The 24,625-nt window shown below is 46.0% G+C and overlaps 1 protein-coding gene across 20 annotated transcripts in view; it reads left to right on the plus strand.

The window, feature by feature from the left end:
* ZMYND8 (zinc finger MYND-type containing 8) overlaps positions 1–24,625 on the plus strand; it is a 135,275-nt gene that overhangs the window by 58,783 nt on the left and 51,867 nt on the right. For all 20 annotated transcript variants that reach the window (XM_042930767.1, XM_042930768.1, XM_042930770.1 and 17 more), the window contains 7 exons: positions 1,890–2,003; positions 5,176–5,268; positions 6,450–6,537; positions 9,026–9,081; positions 13,114–13,191; positions 14,240–14,355; positions 20,088–20,569. In XM_042930767.1, the coding sequence (XP_042786701.1) occupies positions 1,890–2,003; positions 5,176–5,268; positions 6,450–6,537; positions 9,026–9,081; positions 13,114–13,191; positions 14,240–14,355; positions 20,088–20,569 (1,027 nt within the window). The remainder of the gene's footprint in view (positions 1–1,889; positions 2,004–5,175; positions 5,269–6,449; positions 6,538–9,025; positions 9,082–13,113; positions 13,192–14,239; positions 14,356–20,087; positions 20,570–24,625) is intronic.

Here is a 24,625-nt window from a genome sequence, read left to right on the forward strand (position 1 = left end):
TCAATAGTGGTGATACTGCTTTTGTGTTGGGAAAAGAGAAAAATAAATACTTGAAAAGAAATTCGACATCAGATCGCTATGATGATGACGTTTTAATGGTGTTCTGTGGCTAAGATTGTGAAAGATGGCGGCAGGCTCCCGTTGGGTCCCTCAAGACGGGGCGACGTGTCGGACGTGCTTTGCTCAGCGAGGCCCTCTTGTTGTGGGGCTCCACCTGGTTCTGGTACATTCCGGGTGGGCAGCGGAGCCTTCATCCGCGTCCTTGTGTCTTGACCCACCCTTCCCGATTGTTTAATAATTTTCCAGAAACGAGAGTGCCTTTTGCTGCAGATAGATCTTGATGAATGTGGACTGGAACATGTGGGATTTATTTTCCTGCGTAGAAAGAGCCCAGAGGCAGGGCCAGGCCAGGGTTTGTTCATAGCCAGACTCTTTCTGTTTTCATTGTTGAGGCGATATGTCCCCCATGGCCATAGGATGGCTGCTGGGTTTTTTTTTTTTATCACTTGTGTCTAGACAAAAATCCCTCTAAGGGGAGGAGTGTTTTCTCTTTTCAACCCTTTTTAAAATCAAGCAGAAGGACTTTGCCCTTCAGCCTCCAGCTGACTTGCCCTTGGCCTCACTCATTGGTCAGGATCGGATCGGTCCTCATGCAGAAAAATCTTGGAAATGCCTCTCTGGCACTTGGAATCTATATTGTGGGAACCAGGCACTGCCAGCCAGGAGAGAGGGATTGGGGATGGAGGACAAGTGAATTTGTTCGCCATGGATAGTTACCTGGAAACACACAGCAATTCAAACAAACAGGTGTTCTGTGTCTAAGATTTCGGGCCACACATTTCTTCCAGGGGTGCATTGGCAGTGCAGTCAACTGGAAAGACTGGCTGTTTCAGGCTCTGGGAGCTAAGCAGTTAGATGCATGCGTCACATACCGTTTTCAGCTTCTGAGCAACTCTTCTGTTGCCCTTTTCCTCGACAACCAACCAGACACATCTGAAAGTTCCTTTTGGAGGATCCAGAGATATAAAGGATGAAAACTAAATCAAGATTAATTGGAGAAAACTTTTCTCAGCTCTCCCTACACAGATGGTTAAAGAGTGTTTCCTGACATCATCAGAATTTGCTATTTTCGTTGTTGTTGCTACATAAGGAGTCTGACTCCGGGATATGGTACCAGATTTACATAGCAGAGTCTGGTTTCAGACATTTCTCTGGGCCTCTTCTTTGATGGGAATTTCCCTTTCAAGATGACATTTATTTCCCATGGAGACAGACAACGAGACCGTGCGCCTTGCGTAGTTTGCCTAGAATGTCCTGAGTGGGTTCACATCCGTGGTGACAGAGAATGAAGCCATATTTATATTTAGTTCACTGCCACCCCTTGGATTGTTTCTACGGAGAAGACTGTCCTTTTTCCATCAGTGATGTCATTGAGTGTCATGCCTCATCAGTTTCCTGAAAGGTAGCCCAGAACCCTCAGGGGATCAAATTAAGTGACTGATTTCATTGTGTACAGAGATACCCTGGAACCATCAGTGGTCTTTCCTTTTCACATCCCCTTCTTGAGAACTCACAACCGTAATCGTGATTTTTCAGGTCCCTGCCTACTTGCATCTTTCTCTGATTAGGTCCTCTTCATGAGTGCAAAACCCTTCCCAGATGAGGTCATCAGTGGATTGATGTGCCTCTTAATTTTTATCTACCGATTCAGTGTATGATCGGGTAGATTGGGGTCCTTCTCAAGTGAAACAACCAATCTTGTTTGGATGGAAAGGATTGTTTTTCTTTTTATATGTGCCTATCGGAACACGTAAAAGGGAGGAAAGGGAACTATGTATGGGGATAGTAACTTTTTTCTAACCGGACGTTTGTGTGATTTTGACTTGTAGAAGATTACAGTAGCAGAATGCATCGAGACTCAGAGTAAAGCCATGACAATGCTCACCATTGAACAGCTCTCCTACCTGCTCAAATTTGCCATTCAGAAAATGAAACAGCCAGGGGTAAGAAGAAAGTTCCTCTTGATACAAGCATAAGTGGGAAATAGTGACTTTTGTTATTTTCTGTTAACGTTCTGAGTGGTCTCTGCTTTCCAGACACCTGTGCGAACTCTGGGCCTTCTTAGGTGCCCGGTTCAAATACCTGTAAATTAAATACGAGGTATGACGACGTTCGGTTAATTCTCTCTGGTGAGCACTCTGTGTCCCCAGGGAGTGTAATCGGGAAATGGCATACAGTAGAAAGTTGGTGGGGAATTTAAAATTCTGATTGGTTGTGAAGTGAAGCCTCATACCCATACCCCATCAGGTAAGGAGCTTTTGTGTTTCTTCCCTCGGGAATTAGTAAAATTCCATTTCAACGACAGCATGCAGTACAGCCGGTTTATTTAGAGTCAAGGTCTGATGATGGAACCTCCAAGTAAAATGCAACCTGTCAAGAGGTGGAGAATTTGGTTAAATTCCTTCAGTTTTGAAACGGGATTTGATGTACAACCCGTGCCCCTTAAAGAAAATCCAGATGGGAAAGCAGGGGTGCCACATTTAGCCGGCACGCACTGTTTACCAATGCTGCCCTTCCCCAGAGGCCTGGTCACATCATACACACCCACGGTGGTGTTACTTTTTTTTTTTTTTTAATTTTTTTTAATGTTTATTTTTGAGACCGTGCGAGAGACAGGAGTGCAAGCAGTGGAAGGGCAGAGAGAGGGAGACACAGAATCCGAAGCAGGCTCCAGGCTCTGAGCTGTCAGCCCAGAGCCCGACACGGGGCCCCAACTCACGAACCCTGAGATCATGACCTGGGCTGAAGCTGGACGCTTAACTGACTGAGCCACTCAGGCGCCCCTGGTGTTACTTTTCATGTGACCTTTTTCAGGAGGACGGTGGTAAAATGCCTGGTTCTTAAAAATACGTTGTGCCCATATCATCACCATGTTAGGACATTCTACGAACAGACGAATCTAGAGAAACTTGAGGGTAGGGTTTTCCTTTTCTGATTTTCACAAAGGCACCGTATGGGCTAGTCGTGACCCTTTGTTAAACTCTCCAGAGTCTGCTTTCTAAGTCAAGTGAATATACGGCCAGGTTGAAACTCAGGGCATTGAGTGTAGCCCCTGTGGCCTCATTTCTTAAAAACAACAACAAACCTCCAAGCTTTTGTTTTGAGATTAGATTCTGAAATTCGATACCATGACAGGAATTCAGAGCGTGCCAATTGGGTGTTGCTAAATTGGGTATCTGTTTGTCTCTTTAACAAAAATCTCTCTCAATGAAAGCAAAAGCCTGGATGGCCTCAGTTTGGAAAGAAAAACAGTTCTTTTTTTTTTTTTTTTTAAACTGTAGAGTCGTTTTTATGTTGAGTGACAAGGAATTACTTCCTGCTTTTTCATAGGCTAAATGATATCTGCTGAGGACTGTTTACAAAAAGAATAGATTCATGTGGACTTCTCAACACTGTAGAATTATAAGCCAAAAAGAAAAATCGAAGAAGGCATTAATTTCTCACATAAATTGTTTGATGTAAAATCAATCAGAGCAGAAAGTTGCTGATGATATTGAAGCATCTTTGTTAACTTGGAATGGCCAGACACTTTCCTTCTGGGCAAAAGAGGGCTCCCATGACAGCAAATGGTAGCCCTTTCAGATGCCTTGCTTGAGTATCATTTGGTGTTTCATTAAATCTTTTAGATATTGACAGATTGATTTTTAAGAGCTTAAGATTTTATTTTTATTTTTATTTTTTAAAAAATATTTTTATTATTGAGAGGGAGAGAGACAGAGAGTGAGCAGGAGAGGGGCATAGAGAGAGGGAAACACAGGATTCAAAGCAGGTTCCAGGCTCTGAGCTGTCAGCACAGAGCCCGACGAGGGGTTTGACCTTGTGAACTGTGAGATCATGACCTGAGCCGAAGTTGGAAGCTTAACCGACTGAGCCCCCCAGGTGCCCTGGATTTTAATTTTAAATATATATATTTTACTTTTGAGAGAGAGAGAGAGAGAGAGAGAGGGAGCACGCACGTGCATACATGCGTGCATGAGCAGGGGAGAGGCAGAGAGTCCCAAGCAGGCTCTGCACTGTCAGCACAGAGCCCGATGGAGGGTTTGAATTCATGAACCAGTGAGATCGTGACTTGAGCCAAAATTAAGAATCGATGCTCAACTGACTGAGCCATCCAGACGCCCCAAGATTTTACTTTTAAGTCATTTCTACACCCAGTGTGGGGCTCGAACTTATAACCCCATAGATCAAGAGTCACATACTCCACTGACCAAGCCAGGCAGGCATTTCAAATCTTTTGGATTTTTTTTTTTTTTAATTAAAAAAAAAAAAAAAAAAAATTTTTTTTTTATTAAAAAAAAATTTTTTTTATTAAAAAAGGAGGAGGGGGAGGGGCAGAGAGAGAGGGCGACACAGAATCCGAAGCAGGCTCCAGGCTCTGAGCTGTCAGCACAGAGCCCGACGTGCGGCTTGAGCTCACAGACTGTGAGATCATGACCTGAGCGGAAGTCGGTTGCATAACCGATGGAGCCACCCAGGCGCCCCTCTTTTAAATTTTTAAATATTGGTAACACCACCCATCGACAAACCGGGCCTTGCATTTTGAGCTGGTTCACGTAGGGCTTAAGAGAACATGGATCAATGTGAAAAATGTTGACATGGTCCCTGTGATGTGGGTAATTTGGCTTCTTAACAGGGGAGCAAAATCTCAGTGTTTGAATTTTCCCCCCAAGTGTAAAATATCTGTTGGCACTTTAGAGGGACTTTATTTACTGTGTCATCCCTAGGTGTGACTAGATTTCACTGACAGTCCGTTTTGCAGGATTTTTGCAGGACATTGATAAGCCTTATTCACCATTCACGTTCAAAGTAGCTGATTGTGTGTTCTCTTGTTGATCTTAATAGAAGAGGACAGGACCTGTTAATTTGGGTATATATTGAAAACAAAACAAACAACAAAACCAGAACAGCTCCCATGATGATTGATGACCATTCAGAACTAGAACTTGAACCAGCTTGGTACTCCCTAAGGTCATTCCTGTATGGAAATGCCTAGAACTGTATCCTCTGAAAAGTTGTCTCCATTTGAAATGTACTTTGTTGCTATTAATACTCTGTCTTCTTCAGTAATGATGGGTTTGTGTGTGTGTGTGTGCACCTCTTTTCTTTCTTTTATAGACGGATGCATTCCAGAAGCCTGTTCCATTGGAACAGCATCCCGACTACGCAGAATACATCTTCCATCCTATGGATCTTTGTACATTGGAAAAGGTTGGCCTTCATCAAAGAACCTCACCGTTGTAGCCCCGAATTATCGAGATGCCTAACGACCCTTCCTCACTTCCTGTGCCCCATCTCAAGTTAGATGGTTTCTCTACCTTTCCCCTGCGCCATTTTTATTTGGATGGAAGAACCATTGATCCTATAACTTCTGTAACATTCTTCCAAGGATTGCAGTGGAGTGCCGGATGCTACTGATCAGCTCCAAATGTTACTTCTGCTGGTGATTGCAGCTTTATACCTGAAAAAGTCACACTTCTACGAATTAGTGATTTGCTTGATTTGAGGCCTGCTTACTCCTCTCTCTCTGAGAGGTGCTAATGAGGGCAGAAGGAAGGAGAAAAGAGAAAATGAAGTGTTTGGAAAACCTTCAGATGGCTGATAAAGACGTGACTCCCTAGAACTTACTCTACTGATACGGATATGTCTTTAATGCCTGAAGATGTTTTTTAAGAGTTCAGGCTAGAGTTCCATGCCGAAAATTGTTCTTGGAACACTTTAGATTATGCACATCACTCTGGTGCTGATTTTCAAATTTTTGGCCCCAAAATATGGATAAAGAAAAGCATGGATCCGGAGAAAACATTGTATTGTTTTTATTGCTGACCACTAAATGCTGAGTCAAACCTGTTTTGGAAAGTTGCACACACCCTTATGGTATTTAGAAAAAGAAGGCATTAAAAAAAGACAGGGTTGGAATCCTAGCTCCATAAATTAGTAGCTTTGGAGCTTTGAATCAGTTCCTTAATATCACCATACCTTAGTATCCCTGTATGTAAAATTGGGATGATATCAAATGTGTCATTAAGTTCTCCCATCACAAGGCTCACGTGAGACTATTACAATTAATCATAAACATATAAACATATATAAAATATCCTGGTTCATTGGAAAGGGCTGCTGGATAAATGACAGTTGCTTATATAAGAGGCCAAAATTCAAGTTACTGTGATGAATTCGGTGACTTCCTTTTGATAGGATTATAGATCTCAAATATGATAGCATCTTGGGAGATGGGTAAACGCATTCGTTAATTTGGCAAATGACTGCGAAGGAAATAATGCGCGGGGGAGAGGAGAAGGGAAAAAAAATGATGTGGGGACGCAGGTGTTAATTGGCTGCAGCTTGTATAGACCCGTGGGTTATTATACTCCTTGGCTTTTTCTCCCCAGAATGCTAAAAAGAAAATGTATGGCTGTACAGAAGCTTTCCTGGCCGACGCAAAGTGGATTTTGCACAACTGCATCATTTATAATGGAGGTGAGTGGCTCAGACGGCTCCTACAGAAGAGCGTGTCATGCCCGTTCGCCCACCTTTCCAGAAAAATCTTGCTTTTTTTTCCTCGTGTGCCAGGGCCAGTCACTGAGAACGTTTGTGTACAGATTGCTAATGTTTATCGTTAGGGGATGGTGGGGGCTCTGCATTTCAAGATAATGAGTTGATAATCCACTTCCCCTGTACCAGCAAATCCACCTTCCTCCGTGTTTTCTGTCCTCATAGATTAGTTTTACATAGTCGAGAATTTTATATAAATGGAGTCCTAGTGCGTTCTTCTGTGTCTGGATAATTTCATGCAGTGTAGCTTTTTTTGGGGGGGCGGGGTGGCTAGAGCATGTTTGTCTCAGTGGTTTTGTTCCTTTTTATTGCTGTGAGTGGTTTTTCGTGGTATTCACCTACAATTTGTCGATCCATTCCCTTTGTCGATACTGAAGGATATTGGAGTTGTTTTCCGCTTTGGGCTGTTAGGAATAAAACCGCCGCGAACATTCTTGTACAAGTCTTTGTGTGGATACACATTTTCATTTCTCATGGGTAAATATCTAGGTGTGGTAGGGCTGCTCCGTAGGTTTATATTTCAGTTTACGAGGCATTTTGGCAAACTTTCTGCAGAGCGATTGTATCCTTTTACCCTCTTTTAGCCACGTGTGGGAGCGTCTTAGTTGTTCCCCATTTCCAGCACTTGGTATTGTCTGTCTTTTTAAGTTTAGCCATTCTTGAAGGTATGAGCGGTTACGGTGGTGGTCATTTGCCTTTCCCTTATGACTAACGGTATCGTGTTCCTTTTCATGTGTTTATTAGTCATCTGTATATCTTTTTTGGTAAAATACGTATTCAGATCTTTGGCCAATTTCAAAAACTGGGTGGTCTGTGTTTTTATTATTGCATTTTAGGAGGTCTTTGTATTCTGGATAAAGTTGTGTCAGTTGCATTTTTGTGGATTGAATCTTCTGGACAGAATGGAAGAGAATTTCCATTAAAATCTCCTCTCGTGGCACCCTTCATGTTGCCCTACCTTCTCCCACAGTCCTCTCTGTCTACCCTCTGGCCACGTAGAGCTCTCCGTGTCCTGCCCCTTTCTGTTCCTCTTGTTCTCTGCTAGAACACTGCCTTGATGACTTCCTCATGTCCTTCAGTGTCAGCCTGTCAGTTCTCTGAGGTGCCTTCCCTTGTGACCCAGAAGGTGCTGTTGTTAGGAGATCTCACAGGACCTGTGCTTCCCCATGGTAGCGTTTATCACACTTCCTGGATGGTGCTATTTTTATTCGTTTGAGTTCCTCACCAGGATGTAAGATCTCTCTCTCTCTCTCTCTCTCTCTCTCTCTCTCTCTCTCTTTTTTTTTTTTTTTTTAAGGATGTAAGATCTTTAAGAGCAGAAGCCCTGCCTTCTTCCTGTATAGTCCTAGTGTAGATGGTTAGCTCATGTGTAAGGGAAGATGTATGAGTGGGTGGATGTCTGTTAAAAGCACGTGTTTTACATTATTAGCTCAGGAGCAGGGCCAGACGTGTGGGGAGGGGAGAAAGAGGCTAAGGGGCACTTGGTTGAAAATCTGTGTAAAGATTATTAACTCAAATATATAGAAAGGCTGGGTAAGATCGTGTAAACAAGTGGATGAGATTAGGTGGCAGAAAAATAGCACAAGCCAGGTTGGCCATTGGCCAAGCAGAGAGTAGAGACTAGAGAATGGGAACTCCTTTCTGGTCTGAGGGGGTCACCACTGGATAGAGTTATCAGATCTTGTGAGTTTTTAAAGCAAGCCAGCAATCGAGGAGTGTGTGTGTGTAACATCTTTTTGTCAACAAGTTTATGTTTTCTGAAAACACCATAATGTTTGAAGAAAGCACAGTTTGTTTGTTTGTTTGTTTGTTTGTTTTTTGCCATCCTGTCTTCTGGTTTAGCAAAGGTGAGGGATCTAGAGTTAGATCTGGGGCAGATTTTCAACTCATTAGCCAAGTAGTCCCGTGTAAACAACGACTCCTGAGCCTTGACATACTTATTAATGAAATGGGAACATTCATACCTGCTTCCTGATAAGGCTTCTTGAGTTAATAAGAAAATGTATTTTGAGGCACGAGACGTAGCAGAGCTACTCATTTAATTATTTTCTCTCCTCTGTTGCCCTTCATGGGCTGGAGTCTGGAACAATGGGTGAATAAGGCTCCTTTCCACTAATTGGAGCCTTTTGAATAGAAAAGCATCTTCCAAATGTTCATCTGTGAACTGTAGGAATCCCACACAAATTGCTCAGTTTCAGAGAGAACATTGAGGCACCAAAGACTGGTCAGTGTTTCTGGGAAAAGTCACATAAGTTAAACTGATATTAGGATCCAGAATCCTGTGTTTTAGCCTTTAAAAGCTTAATCCTGGGGAAAAGCAAGTTGAAAGGTTGTTAGGGGAAGTGTACTCCCAAAGCCGCATGTTACAAACGTGTTTCCATTTGAATTAATCATTATTTTCTTATTCCCTTAGGAAATCACAAATTGACCCAGATAGCGAAAGTAGTCATCAAAATCTGTGAGCATGAGGTATGTGTTTCTCACTGTCCTGTTTTAAATGCACCCAGAGTGAGGGGCTGGCGTGGCTGATTTCCATTTGCAGAATCTCTTAGTGGGTAACGGTAGCTGTTTTGGAATTTGTTGAGGCATAGACGGTGCCCCCGTAAAAGTGACGAAGAGGGGATCACCCCCGCCCCATATGCCGGAAATCAACGCTATCTTAGCCGTGATCTTCAAGAGGTGCAAATGACCTTTTATTATTCAGGCTTGCGTCATGGTCAGGAACGAGGCATCTTGAGTTTTCTTGGTTGTGTAGATGGGGCTCTTAATTTCTTCACCCCATAGTCCGAGGCGTTGGGCCAGGCCCCTTTTAGTCTTCTTGTGGAAGATGTTTGGGTTTTAATGGTATTTGGGGGAAAGGTTTTGACTGTTTCTCAGGGAGTGGCCTGCAGAGTCCTAGAAGTCAGTTCCTCTTAGAAATACCCATGGTTTTGATGGTGCGGAAGAAGTGAACCTCCTGGGCCTACCCTGAGGCCCCAGTGGTTGTGGGATAGTCAGGGAGCAGAATTTATTAGACCCCAGTGTAAGAGTTGAGAAACCGAGCTATAGCAGATTTCAGCCTCTTGTGCACTTCACTCATTCATTCATTTGTAAGGGAAACATTTGGATACCTTAGGATACTGCCATTTTTGCATATCTTTATTAAATTTTTAAATTTTTATTTAATTTTGAGAGATAGAGACAAAGCGCGAGTTGGGGAGGGGCACAGAGAGAAAGAGAGGGAGACACAGAATCGGAGGCAGGCTCCAGGCTCTAGGCTCTGAGCTGTCGGCACAGAGCCTGATGTGGGGCTTGAACCCACAGGCTGTGAGATCATGACCCAAGCCGAAGTTGTACACTTAACCAACTGAGCCACCCAGGTGCCCCTTACTTATTAAAATTTTTTAAAATGTATTTTTGAGAGAGAGAGAGAGGGAGAGAGAGAGAGAGAGAGCAAGCAAGCATGAGTGGGGGAGGGGCAGAGGAAGAGGGAGACACAGAATTTGTTCCAGGCTCTGAGCTGTGAACACAGAGCCCAATGTGGGGCTTGAACTAATGGACAGTGAAATTATAACCTGAGTTGAAGTCGAGGCTTGACCAGCTGAACCACCCAAGCACCCTTCTACATATATATATTTTTATTATTTAAAAAAAAAATTTTTTTTTAACGTTGATTTATTTTTGAGGGAGAGAGAGAGGGAGAGACAGAGCACACGTTGGGAGGGGCAGAGAGAGAAGGAGACAGAATCCAAAGCAAGCTCCAGGCTCTGAGCTGTCAGCACAGAGCCTGATGTGGGGCTCGAACTCACGAACTGCGGGATCATGACCTGAGCTGAAGTCGGACGCTTAACCGACTGAGCCACCCAGGTGCCCTACATATTTTTTTTAATTAGAAAAAAATTTATTTATTTTGAGGGAGAGAGTGATTGTTCACGGAAGGGGCAGAGAGAGAGGGAGGTAGAGAATCCCAAGCGGGCTCCATACCATCAAGGTGCGGAACCAGATGTGCGGCTTGAACTCACCAACCACCAGGTCATGATCTGAGCCCAAATCAAGAGTCGGTTGTCTAACCGGCTGAGCCACCCAGGCGCCCCTTTTTCTAAATGTTTTTATAGAGAGAGTTTTATAATCAACGTTTTCACTTTAGAGTGTTTTCCCAGATAGTTAAATACACAGGAAGAACAGAATTTTTCATGGCTTTTACGATGATTTTCTTAGTATAATTGTTAGGAAGGCATCTACGAGGTCTGAGACTATACACATAGCAAAGGATTCATGTAGGTATTTCCTAATTGATTTCTAGAAAAGTTGTAGCAACATGTATAACAACCTGGGTAGTTTTTCTGTGTCCTTTCCAGTTTTGGAAGTTATAATTCAAAAAATACGTGTATCTATGTTTTCCCTGCAAGATGGCATCTCACTGTGATTTTGGTTTGCATGGTTGTTGTTTTTTTTTTACACGTTTATTTTTGATAGAGACAGAGCACAGGTGGGGGAGGGGCAGTGAGAGAAGGAGACACAATCCGAAGCGGGCTCCAGGCTCCAAGCTGTCAGCACAGAGCCCGACGTGGGGCTTGAACTCACAAACCGTGAGATCATGACCTGAACTGAAGTCAGACACTTAACCGACTGAGCCACCCAGGACCCCCCCCCCCCCCTTTTTTTTAAAGATTTTATTTATTTTTGAGAGAGACAGAGTGTGAATAGAGGAGGGGCAGAAAGAGCGGGAGACACAGAATCTGAAGCAGGCTCTGGGGTCTAACCTGTCAACACAGAGCCTGACACAGGGCTTGAACCCACAAACTGCGAGATCATGACCTGAGCCTAAGTCAGACACTTAATTGATTGAGCCACCCAGGTGCCCTTGGTTTGCACGTTTCTGATGACAAGTGATGATATACTGTTTCTGATATGTTCATTGTTGGTTTAGAGTTTTGTATGAGTGAGTTGTCCAGCTGCTTTCCCCTTGGGGATTCCTTTGTTTTCCTGGGTTTGGGAGCTAAAGCCTACGTGTTTAATCAGTGGGTTACCCCCAGGTGGAATTTACTGGACGCAGGTACTCTGTGCCTGGCGTTTCTAAATCTACCTGTTGGCCATACATTGCCGCTGAGTGGGCTTTGATGCCAGGGCTGCCCTGGACCTTATGTTACCACTTTGTTCTTGCCAGTACCATCAGAATAGCCCATAAGTAGAGTGAGTAGGAACAGGAAATATATGCCACCACTTTCTTTCTTATTTATTCTTTTGCTCCTTTATTCAGTCATTTATCCATTGACCTTTGAGTTAGTCAATTATATTTATAAAATTATTATTTAGTAGTATATTGAGCAACTGCTGAGTATCTGACACCTTACATGATGCAGAGATAAAGAGAAAAACAAGTCTTTTGATGATGGGAAGAGAATAGGAACGAACAGGGCAATGACAGGTGAAACACGTCAGCTCTGGAACATGTCTGCCTGGGTTCAAATCCTGGTCCTGCCCCTTTGCTGCAGAGAACCTTGGGCGGGTTTCTTGACTTTCTGGGATTTCATTTTTTCCATCCGTAATATGGGGGAAAGAGCAGGCCTGCCTCTGGAGGATGTAAAGAATGAATGAATTAGTACCTGTAGAACACTTTGATGATCCCAGCGTAGATCTCTGATAAATGTTAACCAGTGTATTGATCACTGTGTCACCTAACACGTTTTCCATTTATCTCCTATAATCGTTGTCTATTTGGTAGGTATTGCTCACGTGACCATTCTGTAGATGAGAACATGGAGGCACAGACAAGATGAGCAACTGTTCCTAAGGTTATAGAGCTAGTAAATGGTGGAGGCTGAAGTGAGATCCAAGAAAGGGGCTTGTGGGTTCTAAGTCGTACTTAGGTCCCCTAGAGGAATGTATTTTTTCCACAGAGAAGGACAGTCGGTCAATTACATAATTTTTAGATTGTGGTCCATTTAGATAAAATACCACCTGCCCTGGATGATGTGACCAGAGCTGGGTGGGAATTGAGCACAGCGAGCAGAAGCCGGGGTATAGCTGGAGGTGTTGGGGGAGCTCAGACAGGTCGGCCTAGGCCTGGTCACACTCGGCGTTGAAGGAGCTGATCTGGAGTTTAGATTTATTTCCTTGTTAGTTTCTCAGCCTTGTACTACTGGCATTTACTCTGGAGAATTCTTTGTTCCGGGGACCGTCCTGTACCTCCTAGATTCCATTTGCAGCAGCCAACCGTCAGATGTACAAGGTGTGGACGATGAGCAAGATGGGTCTGGCCGCTGTGTCTTGGGGGCTGGACCGCAGTGGCAACCAGAGCGGGAAGCTGGTCCAGATGTGGTCCAGAGACGGGTGGTGGTGGCTCGGGCTGGGTGGGATCTCGGGGGTTGGTGAGAGGTGATTGGATTCTTCTCCGAGGTGTTCCCCACTGAGGGACTTGGTGTAGCTAATCTTAACTGCTAATATCCTCTCGCATTCCTTGAGCGTCTCCAGATGTGAGGCCCCTTGCGTGACACATCCTAACATATTTTTGTTTTACAGATGAATGAAATTGAAGTATGTCCAGAGTGTTACCTAGCTGCTTGCCAGAAACGAGATAACTGGTTCTGTGAGCCTTGTGTGAGTTGTATTTCCTTTCCTTACTTCATTTTCAGAACTCATGCCTTAGAGGACTACCCAAGGCCCCCTTTTCTGGGTGGCTTATTTGATGAAACTTTGGGAGAAGATTTTAAATAACTTTTTTTTTTTTTTTTTTAAACCAATAAAGTAATGGCAGAGTGAAAGTAATCCAGGTGGAATAAACATCTGGGGCTGAAAATCCATGTGCCAGAGGGAGCACTGTGATTTCCTGGGTTTATTAACCGCGGGCAGACTGCAGGCTAGAGAGCAAAATGGGGCTCATTAGGGAGAAGGCAGTGAGGTAGTGAGAGTCATAATGAAGTGTGTTCTTTGATGAACCTGTTTTGAGAGAATTGGAAGTATGCCTCTGGATTGGCTCTATGGTGTTTCCCAAGTGGGCGGTTTGGGGTGGGGAGATGGGAAGAGATAAATCACCCTGTTTTCTTCATCCATCTGTATTTTCCAAACCAGTGTTCTGCAGAGAGAAGGGTGTTCCCGGGGTGGGCTGGTGGGTGAGTGGAGGTAGGGCTGGAGTTTACTGGGGGGTGAGATTGGGCAAGTAACGTGGAAAAGTGAAACACAGTTTACGTCTCTTCCTGCCTTTGGAGATGAAGCCCCTGAAGAGTTGCAGCCCTCAAGAGAGAACAAAGGCGGCTCATACTGCCCTTATTAAATGCTTGATACAATGCCCATTTAATCCTCCGGCTTAACAGAGGGTGTAGGCATCGCTGTCTCCATGTCGCAGGGAGAGGTGGACACTCTTGCTCACGGCCACCTAGGTTAAGGGCGGTGTGTTCAAGCCAGTGTTCCAGCCTCATCTCGTCTGTGGTTCGTTCTTCCCTGTTTTCTCCGTTCACCCCAGAACCAGCTTCGCCCAGGCCTCCTGGCCTCATGCCCTCCCAGGGAAGCCCATTTGGGAGACCCTGCGTGGAACTGCTCCTGTTCCAGCTGGTGGCCTGGCTGTCTCTGCACATACGGCAAGCTTTGTATATGGCGCGTCTTGCTGTCCAATACGTACAAACTCTGGATTTTGTTTTTCTTTTCCCAGAGCAATCCACATCCTTTGGTCTGGGCAAAACTGAAGGGGTTTCCGTTCTGGCCTGCAAAAGCTCTGAGGGATAAAGATGGACAGGTTGATGCTCGTTTCTTTGGACAACATGACAGGTGGGAGTCAAAACTGGCTGCAAATGTACAGCTTTAACTGAACCTTCGATAACTGTGACGCAAGCAGGGGGCGGAGGTATTATCGTGTCGTTTATTGTCGCGACACCAACCAGTGATCTTGTAGTTAAAAATACTGCCCTGTGCTGCGTTCCGGCTGATAATGTGTGTGGGCTTCGTTTTTTTCAGGTATGTGAAGAGAACAATCATGCTTTCGTAGTTGCGTTGATGAAGCTGGCACCAGAATAGTTTCCGTGGCTATTTTAAGTGGTGCTGTTCTTTTTAAATTTCGTGGAGTAAATTGAACCACTGCACAAATTGCTTTTCAAAATAATGCTTTCAGGGATCAGAAGTATTTCCACAGATTGCCAGTAAATGAATCTCTTATCATTGTGCTGGGTGGTTCTCTCTCCTGTTGCCTTTTTCTCTTAAGCCAAATAGGACATTATAAGAGGTGGCTGTTTTAACAGGTGGTAGCCCTCCCCCCGCCCAGCGTTTTCTGCCCTCCCCTCTCCCTCGCTCGCAGGGAAGTGAATTGTTCTAGCTCTTAGCAGTCTCCTATCCTATGGGCTTGAGAACAGCAGGTGGACCCAGATGAGCAGCAGTTAATATCCTATTTCTCTTTTAGCAAGTTATGTGAGGATCAGATGAGGCAAAACCCTTTCCAGGCGGCTACCAAGCGGTTTGAAGAAGTGTTTGAGTGTGTTGGGGGAGAAGACTTAAAACTCTGGGGGCGCCTGGGTGGCTCAGTCGTTCAAGCATCTGACTCTTGATTTCAGCTCAGGTCATGATCTCATAGTCCGTGAGTTCGAGTCTTGCATTGGCTCTGTGCTGCCAGCATGGAGCCTGCTTGTGATCTCTGTCTCCCTCTCTTTGCCCTTCCCCAGCTCGCGGTCTCTCTCAAAATAAATAAATAACCTTAAAAAAGATGTATCCTAAAAATTATACACACCGATAGAATATACAGAAAGTACGGTTTATAATATCAAACACCCGAGTCAGAGCTGTTACTCTGTTCACTTTGCTTGTTGCCTTGCAAATAAAGACAGAAGAGTGATTGGTAATCTGCGAAATCATTTACTAGGAATCCTTTGTCTGGAGGCAAAGTGGAAATTAGCTGGGATGGTCCTGGGTTTGATAGGAAGTCTTTTGCTCTATTTGATTTTGGACACTTTGCTGGAAATCTTTGGTGCTGCCGTGGGTCAGGCCACGTGCTGGATGCTGGGGATACGGGAGTGAGCAGGACATCGTCCCTGCCCACCTGAAGGCTGGCATCCTAGTGGGAAAGACACCCAAGTAAATACCCAAGTAAACACACAGGCAAGGTGATCTCAGGGCGGGGGCTTAGAGAAGATCTGGGTGGAGGGACAGGGCCAGCCTGCTGTTTCTTGGGAGAGCTGGGACACAGTGTGGTTTGGACAGGAGAGGGGAGGAGAGGATGGTAAGTGATGGGTGGGGAAGGGGGCACGGTCTGGATCACACGGGCTGTGGTCAGATTCTGCCTTTGCTTTGAAGGGCAAGAAGAATTCGTGTCAGGCTGTACATCATTGTAGCATGGCAAGAGTTAACCATCTTGATGCTTCGGGATTATTCTCGTTCTGTGATATAACCCAGTGTGGATACTGGGGATATAGGTGGGTGGGGAGATCCGTGCCTGCCGCCATGTACCAGATACGTCCCAGACTCTTAAGAGTCTTGGATTCTGTTCTTAGCTGAGCCCACTCTGCATGGACATCTTACTCCTGCCTGTCAGTTCTGGACGGTCTTGGGGGGCATGAGCTCTGTCAGCCCTGTTCCAGAGGCCATTTCCCCAGAACTGGACGGTGTAGGTTGGTTCTGGGTGGGAGCTGTCGTGGAAGCTGGGCCCCTGCATTGGTGAAAAAAGCCAGCGGCCCATGTCTGATGCCCACGATGTTTGTCTAACCCCCTCTGTCTTTTGTTCCCTCAGAGGGAATGTGCCCAGCTGTTGGCTTGTTTTGGGTGTGGGGAGCCCCTTACGGGGAGCGATTAAGGGCACTCCATGGGGATGGGTTAGGGGGTGCAGGAATGAAGTCACTGAGAGCTTGGGGGAAACCTGAAAGGAGGAGCGTCCCTTCCTCCCAGGAGATGTTCTTTTTATTTTTATTTTATTTTATTTTATTTTTTTTAATGTTTTATTTATTTTTGAGACAGAGAGGGACAGAGCACGAGCAGGGGAGGGGCAGAGAGAGAGGGAGACACAGAATCCGAGGCAGGCTCCAGGCTCTGAGCTGTCAGCACAGAGCCCGACACGGGGCTCGAACTCACAAGCCGTGAGATCATGGCCTGAGCCAAAGTCAGACGCTCAACCGACTGAGCCACCCAGGCGCCCCTAGGAGATGTTCTTAAAGCAGAACTGGCCACACCCAGCAGCCCAGCGCAGAGGCTAAAGAGAATGGATAGGCTCTTTCTCCGGGAGCAGCTTTGGGACTGTGGAGCAAAACAGCAGCCTGGTCCTGTGCAAGCAAAGTAGGTCAGGAGAACAGAGTAAGAAATGTCACAGCCCGTCACGTGTTCATCGTTAAGTTAATAAATACTGGAGCAGGTCCCGGGAGGCTTTTGTACAGATCAAGGCATGTTCGGAATAGTCTCCTAGTGTGCTTTTTTGTCCCTTAAGAATGTTTGCCTTCTTGGGATTTGATTTCACAGACACACACACACACACACACACACACACACACACTCACACTCACGATACTGTACAAAAATCCAGGAGATATCTTATTAAACGCGCAAGAGCGAGCTGGCACGAATTGAGTGCCTTCTATGCACCAGGCACTGTTTCAAGTTCCTTTTGCAGCTGCGGATTTATTCCCATTTGACTGAGAAGAAACCTTGAGGCCCCAAGTAGGGTGTAGCTCAGCCCTGTGACTCTGTGGCCTCTCAGGACATTGACCCCAGAGGCTTTCTTTTGTGAAGCAGATCAAATTTCCCTTCAACTGTGTCCTGGGCCTGCTTTAAGGAAAAGAAACCAGGTCCTGAAATCACTGGCAGGTACCTTCATTGAAGGTGCTTGAGACCTTGGCAGGAGACAGTTAAGGCCCTGACCCCAGATAGAAGGCGGGCGGGAGGGGACACAGTGACAGTGGCCCGCGGCCAGCTGGCTGGTGATCTCCTGGTGCTGCGGGGACTGGTCTAGGTGCATTTCATTTGCTCCCCTTGACCCCGTCCCGGGAAGGGCTCAGCCTCCATTTTATCGATGACAGAGCGGAGGCCAGCTAAGGGAAAGGGAAGTCATTTGTCCAGGAGCGGCGGGGGGACCCCGGCTGTTCCTCAGAGCTGTCCTGTCTCGTCCAGACTCCTGCTCCCCCAGTTGTAACGGCCGCGGACTCTCACCCAGAGGGCATCTGTCTCCTGCCCTGCCTCGTTCTTGCGGTTCCTCAGGTCTCTGCAGGATGACAGCAGCTAGTTGGGGTGATGAGAAGCTGGTAATTTACAGCACGTTGAGAGAGCAGTTAGATATTTTTGGGGTGTTTGGTTTTAGTTTGTGTCACGACCTAGTTATCACCATGAGTTGCAAACCTCCATCCTCTGCCCTGAATTTCACCCCATGCACACGCTTTTATTTCTCTGGGCCGTTTTCTCTTCAAAATAGGAACGAGATTCCAGCTGTTAAAACGTGGGTAGAATGTAATCTAAGTAGTCCATATTTTTTGCTTCTCTTTCAAATGCTGGAAGACTCGCCAGTGTGGGGGTCAGATTCCTGCACGGGCACTTGTGACGCTCCCATGTAGACGGTGCTTGCGTTGGACTGGCTGTGGCATTTCTACCTCCCCACAGCCCACTTTGCTCCCATCACTCTGTGTCTGGCTTGACTTTATGGTCTTTGAAATCCAAAAGGCCTCCTTGGGAATGTTCATTCCCGCCGGATTCCCAGCTATACATACGGGATGGAGGCTGGGGAATCGAATGTCACATGGTCCGCCTCCTGTCCAAACCCCGGAGCAGTGGTAGGCTATACTGCCCTCTCCTGCCTGCGTCCGCTCGGTCACTAATCCCAGAAAAGCAGCTCATGGCCTCGTGAGGTCTCTGCAGAGCATGCTGGGATGTGGGCGGTTGGAGGCAGGCAGGCAGGCAGGCAGGCAGAACCAGCCGAGAATGGGGGGTGGAGGCTGTCCTTTGGTTAGTTTCCACATGAATTCTCTCACATCGAAGCCATGCACCCCCTTTCAGGTTTACGGTTTTCCGGTGTTTCCGTCTAGTGCCTCGTAGAACCCCAGTTTTACGAGAGATATGAAAACTGTGTGTGAACGCAGAGGAGTGGGCTTCGGGACCAGTTCTTTCTTTGGAGGTGCAGTCCTGGAAGCAGTGATGTTTCCTTACTCTCTACTCACCCAGAGCCAAGAGGGGATTTATTATTCTTCTAATGGATTAAAATGACTAAGTCTATGAGCTTTTTAATGTTTTAGTGAAGATCGCTGTTCACATTCTGTCATAAGAACATGTCGTAAGAACATGTGTATTAAGTGTGAACGGCTAATCATGTGTTAACCATTCAAACCAAGTCATTTAAAACGTTTTTTGGCGGGGGGCACCTGGGTGGCTCAGTTGGTTAAGCCTCTGACTCTTCATTTCAGCTTAGGTCATGATCTCACGGTTCATACGTTGGAGCTCTGCATTGGGCCCCGTGCTGACATTGTGGGGCCTGCTTGGGATTCTGCCTCTGCCTCTCTCTTTGCCTCTCCCTCCTCTTCTTGTGCTCTTTCTTTCTGTCTCAAAAGAGAGAAATTAAAAAAAAAAAATTCTGTTTTGAGAGAGAACAAGTGAATGAGCGGGGGAGGGGCAAAGGGAGAGGGAGAGAGAGAATCATAAGCAGGCTCCACAGTCAGCATGGACCTCAACATGGGGCTCGATCCTATGACCTTGGGATCATGACCTGAGTTGAAATCAAGAGTCAGATGCTCAACCAATTGAGCCACCCAGGAGCCCCCAAACCAAGTCTTATGTATGTATGTATGTACGTATGTTTATTTGAGAGAGGGGGAGAGAGAGAGAGAGAGACAGAGACAGACAGACACACACAGAGCATGAGCAGGGCAGGGGCAGAGAGAGAAAGAGGGAGACACACAATCCAAAGCAGGCTCCAGGCTCTGAACTATCAGCACAGAGCCCAAAGCAGGGCCCAAACCCACAAAGTACGAGATCATGACCTGAGCCCAAGTCGGACACTTAACTGACTCAGCCCTCCACGTGCCCCCCAAGTCATTTTTAAAGAATGGAGTATGTAGTTAAGAATGTCGACAGACATACCAGGCTAATTTGGTTTGCGTTAAGGAAAAAAATTCTGGAAACACCCTAAATGTCCATCGACAGATGAACAGATAAAGAAATCGTGGTAGATAGATCTCATGGGATAGTACTCGGCCTTAAAAGTGATGTGACAACATAGCTGAGCCTGGAGGACACGACGCTAAGGGAGATCAGCCAGGCACAGTAAGACAAAATAACTGCATGAATTCCGCTTAGAGGAGGTATTTAATAAAATAGTCAGATTTATAGAATCAGAGTGTAGAATGGGGGTAGACTCATCGGGCATAAAATTTCTGTTACGATGAATAAAGCCGTGCCTACGTTAACAGTAGGGCGTGTGGTACTCTTAAACTTACCGCAATAAAACCAATTTTTAAAAAACCTCAAAAAAAAAAAAAATATAAATAAATAAAAGGATCTCTGTAAGGACCAAAGTTGACTTCAACTCTCTCTTCTGCACTTCCTAGGGCCTGGGTTCCAATAAATAATTGCTACCTCATGTCCAAAGAAATTCCTTTTTCTGTGAAAAAGACGAAAAGCATCTTCAACAGTGCAATGCAAGAGATGGAGGTGTATGTGGAGAACATCCGCAGGAAGTTCGGGGTTTTTAACTACTCTCCCTTCAGGACGCCGTACACGCCCAACAGCCAGTACCAAATGCTGCTCGATCCCAGCAATCCCAGCGCAGGTGCCGCCAAGATAGACAAGCAGGAGAAGGTCAAGCTCAACTTCGACATGACGGCGTCCCCCAAGATCTTGATGAGCAAGCCCATGCTGAGCGGGGGCACGGGCCGTCGGATCTCCTTGTCCGATATACCACGCTCCCCCATGAGCACAAACTCTTCGGTGCACACGGGCTCCGACGTGGAGCAGGACGCCGAGAAGAAGGCCACGTCGAGCCACTTCAGCGCCAGTGAGGAGTCCATGGACTTCCTGGACAAGAGCACAGGTCAGCCGCGGAGGAAGAGGAAGAGGCGGGGGCGGGCGGGGCGGGGGGGGGGGGGGGGGGGGGCGGTCCCCTGCCGCGGAGGGCTTCCGTCGGGACCACACCTGTCGGGTTCTGGCTGGCCAGCGTCTCAGAATCAAAGGGACCTCTGTGGGGTTTTGCTCCAGTGGAGGACATTTAAAATTTTAAATGGGTGACCCAGAGGGATTTTTGCTGTTAGGAATCAAGAACGGAGAAAATCGGTCCCCAAAGGCCAGATGGAGGTCCTTCCTCGCAGTGGGGCAGAGGTGGCCAGAAATCCTTGAGAGTTGAGAGCAGACGCCTCTTGGGCTATCACAGCAAAACTTCCCGTAAGAGTTTGTTTCTCAGGAATGGTACTTCAATCGAAAGACTGTTTTTCTATCCGAACTATACCTTCACGATACTTAGCGCTCCAGTGTTAGCGCGACAGGTAAGGTCGGCAATAGCGTGTGCTCTCCCCAGAGCGCTCCTTACAGGTTGGTTGCCCTGATTGACACTTGCTGTAGAATGGTGAGTGGTTAAGAATAAGGCTGCCGGTCTCAAATCCCAACTCTCCCACTCACTAGCCGCGTGGCTTTAGGCCAGGTACTTAATGTCTTGGTGCTTGAGTTTCCTCACCTGTGATGTGACGTAATAACAGACCTGACCCATAGGTTCTTGTTAAGGGTTAAATGAAGACGTGTCCACAGAGGGTCGGAACAGGGCCAGAAATAGTAAGCGTTGCAAAGATGTTGGCTGCTACGTTATTTCTTACTGGTGGTTGCTCAGCAAATGCCTACATGGATTCAGATTCAGATTCAGATTCGGATTGGGAGAGCTGATGCGAGGGGGTGCTGGTCCAGTGTGAGGAAAGGAATGGTGACTTAAATTGGATTCTTTGTACCCAAATATTATTTGGTTGTCTGTTAAATACTTAAGAGATTTATTACTTCCACAAGGAAATGGGTTTACTCTCATTTTTCTTTTTTTTATGTGTATTTTTGAGACACACACACACACACACACACACACACACACACAGTGCAAATGGGGGAGGGACTGAGAGAGAGGGAGACACAGAATTGGAAGCAGGCTCCAGGCTCTGAGCTGTCAGCACAGAGCGCCATGCGGGGCTCGAACTCACGAACTGTGACATCATGACCTGAGCTGAAGTCGGACACTCAACCGACTGAGCCACCCAGGTGCCCCTATTACTTCTTTTAATATGTATTTATAAGTGTTTATTTATTTTTGAGAGAGTGTGAGCGGGGGAGTGGCAGAGAGAGAGAGAGAGAGAGAGAGAGAGAATATCCCAGGCAGACACAGGACTGGATCTCATGAACTGTGAGATCACGACCTGAGCCAAACTCAAGAGTCTGACCGTTAACTGACTTAGCCACCCATGCGCCCCTTAAAGTCCTTTTTTCCAAAATATGATCCTGTTGCCAGTATGTGCTTGGATCATTTGGGGATTATGAGTTAGGCGGCCAGTGAGTACTATGTGTAGAGAAGGTGATTCCCCAAATCGTTTTAATCTCACCAAGTATCCCCTTTTCTGTAAGGAGCCAGATAGTAAATATTTTAGGCTTTGTGGCTCTCTGTCCCTCACAACTATACAGCTATTCAGCACTGTTGTATTAATGAAATAGCCATAGGCAATATGTGGCTGTGACCCAGAAATTTGAATTTCATATGATTTGTGTGTTTCATGAACTCTAGTAACCCTTCAGGATTTTTCCACCATTTGCAAATGGCAAGTAACCCTTGTAGGCAACATAATACTAGGCGGTACGCTAGATTTGGCCCATGGGTCCTTTTGCTAACCTCTGTTATAGACCAAGTTAGAAGAAACTCTTGAGTCCGTTTCCCCGTTTTACAGGGGGCAAAATTGAGGTCTCTGTGGAGAGTGGAGGGAGGCGCCTGTGCCCACAGCTAGATCCTGATGCTACATCCATTTTCTTTTCATTGCACCCTACTGCCCTCTGCTGTCAGCAGCGACAATAGCGTTTGGTACAAGGAGAAGTGGAATATTTACTGAAATGCCCCACAGGGAGGGTATCATTGAGATGAGATTGATTTATCCAAAATAGCATTTAAAAAAAAAAATCGTCATAGGATAGAAAAGTATTAGTTTTAGCAATAAAAATTTTGTAGCCAGCAACATAAAAGCTACACACTGAAATCAGTTATTAACTAAAACTTTTATGAGAGTTTAGAAACCTTCCTTTTGTTTTGCAGGAGTGTGGAGGAACTCAGTCAGGTGTCTGTAATCTATAGAACTTGATTTAGTTTTCTCAGGAGTACTTTGCTCAGCCAGAAGCCTTTTGCTCATGGTGTCCTGGATATGGATCAAAGCGGTTTATATTCTCAGTGATTGTCCTGCCTCCCCCTTGATCTAGACGTCCTGGCCTAAATCAATGCCTTTGGCGATACCTGCTTGCAGGACCTCGACTTCAGCCATGAATATGTATTCGGCTACGAGTTATAAGGCCGGGGGTTGTCCGCACCCTCTGAACTAACAGTCCTTCGGTCTTGTAGCTGTACTGGGGGTTACCGTTTAGGGAGAAGGGAAAACGTCTTTGTATACTCCTTTTGTCATAACAGTACATCCTTGTCATACAATACTTGTTATTTATAGAACTGAAGTCACAGATCATTCCACCTCCCAGTCAGCCCTTAGATACTTGTTTCCAGGACTTATACTTTTCTTTTTTCTTGGTGCAAAAAAGGTGATTTTATTAAAGCATGGGGACAGGACGCGCGGGCAGGAAGAGCTGCTTTCCAGGACGTTTTTCTATGTTGGTTTAGGAGTCATACTATAAGTTGAAAACAGGTATTTCTAGGGATCAGGCAGGTATGGAGATGAGCAAGACTGAGAAGTGTGGTCACGGGGCTGAACAACACAGAGCAGAAATAATAACACTCTTTCTGATGGTGGGTGCTTGTATGTACCCCCCCCCAGCGGTCCTTACTCTTCTGATGCGAACTCCTTACACCCCACTAACAGACCACCACCTGACCTGTCAGAATGCTCTTGAGGAATGCCTCTTCTGAAGGGCCCTGGGGCCTTCCTGCTGGTTCTTGCCAAGTGGGAATGTGGGCTCTGTTGCCTTATTCTCATGGTTCAAGAGAAGCCTCAGATACTTTTTTAAATGTGGACTGCCCCAACTTTTACATATTGGCTCAAATTTAAAATATCTGTGGGCTGCACCAAGTGCCTCCACAGACTACCTGGTTTGCAGTATCTGTTGTAGACAGTTTTGAGATTTTTTTTCTTTTTCTCCTTCTTCTTCTTTTTTAATGTTTTATTTAAAAAAAAAATTTTTTTTTAACGTTTATTTATTTTTGAGACAGAGAGACAGAGCATAAACGGGGGAGGGTCAGGGAGAGAGGGAGACACAGAATCCGAAACAGGGTCCTAAGCGGTCAGCACAGAGCCCGACGCGGGGCTCGAACTCACGGACCGCGAGATCATGACCTGAGCCGAAGTCGGGCGCTCAACCGACGGAGCCACCCAGGCGCCCCATGTTTTGTTTATTTTTGAGAGAGCAACGAGCACGGGAGCGGCAGAGAGAGAGGAGACAGAGGATCCGAAGCAGGCTCTGTGCCGACAGCAGCGAGCCCGATGTGGGCTTGGACTCACGGACCGTGAGATCATGACCTGAGCTGAAGTCAGATGCTCAACTGACTGAGTCATCTGGGCGCCCCTCCCCACCCCCCCTTTTTAGGTCAGCTCTGCGCCCACTGTGGGCCTTGAACCTACAACCCCAAGATCAAGCGTCTCGTGTTCCACCAATAGCGCCATCCGGGCACCTGAGGTTTTGTTTTTTTTTTTTTAAGCTTAACCTTGTGTTCTGAATATTTTTCATGATACATAGTCCTTCAAAATAGGAGTTTCTGTCTTGTCGTAGACTGTCCAGTGATGCTCTGCTGTGTGGCTCATCTGTGCAAGCCACCAAGAGTTGTGCAAGCTACTGCCCTTTGAAGATGGAGGTTGTTTCCGAAGCTTTATAAGTAGACGACGTTTGGCGCAGAATCACTAGCTCCTCTGCCTCTGCC

The sequence above is a fragment of the Panthera leo genome, chromosome A3 (assembly GCF_018350215.1).
Source record: "Panthera leo isolate Ple1 chromosome A3, P.leo_Ple1_pat1.1, whole genome shotgun sequence".
NCBI lineage: Eukaryota > Metazoa > Chordata > Mammalia > Carnivora > Felidae > Panthera > Panthera leo.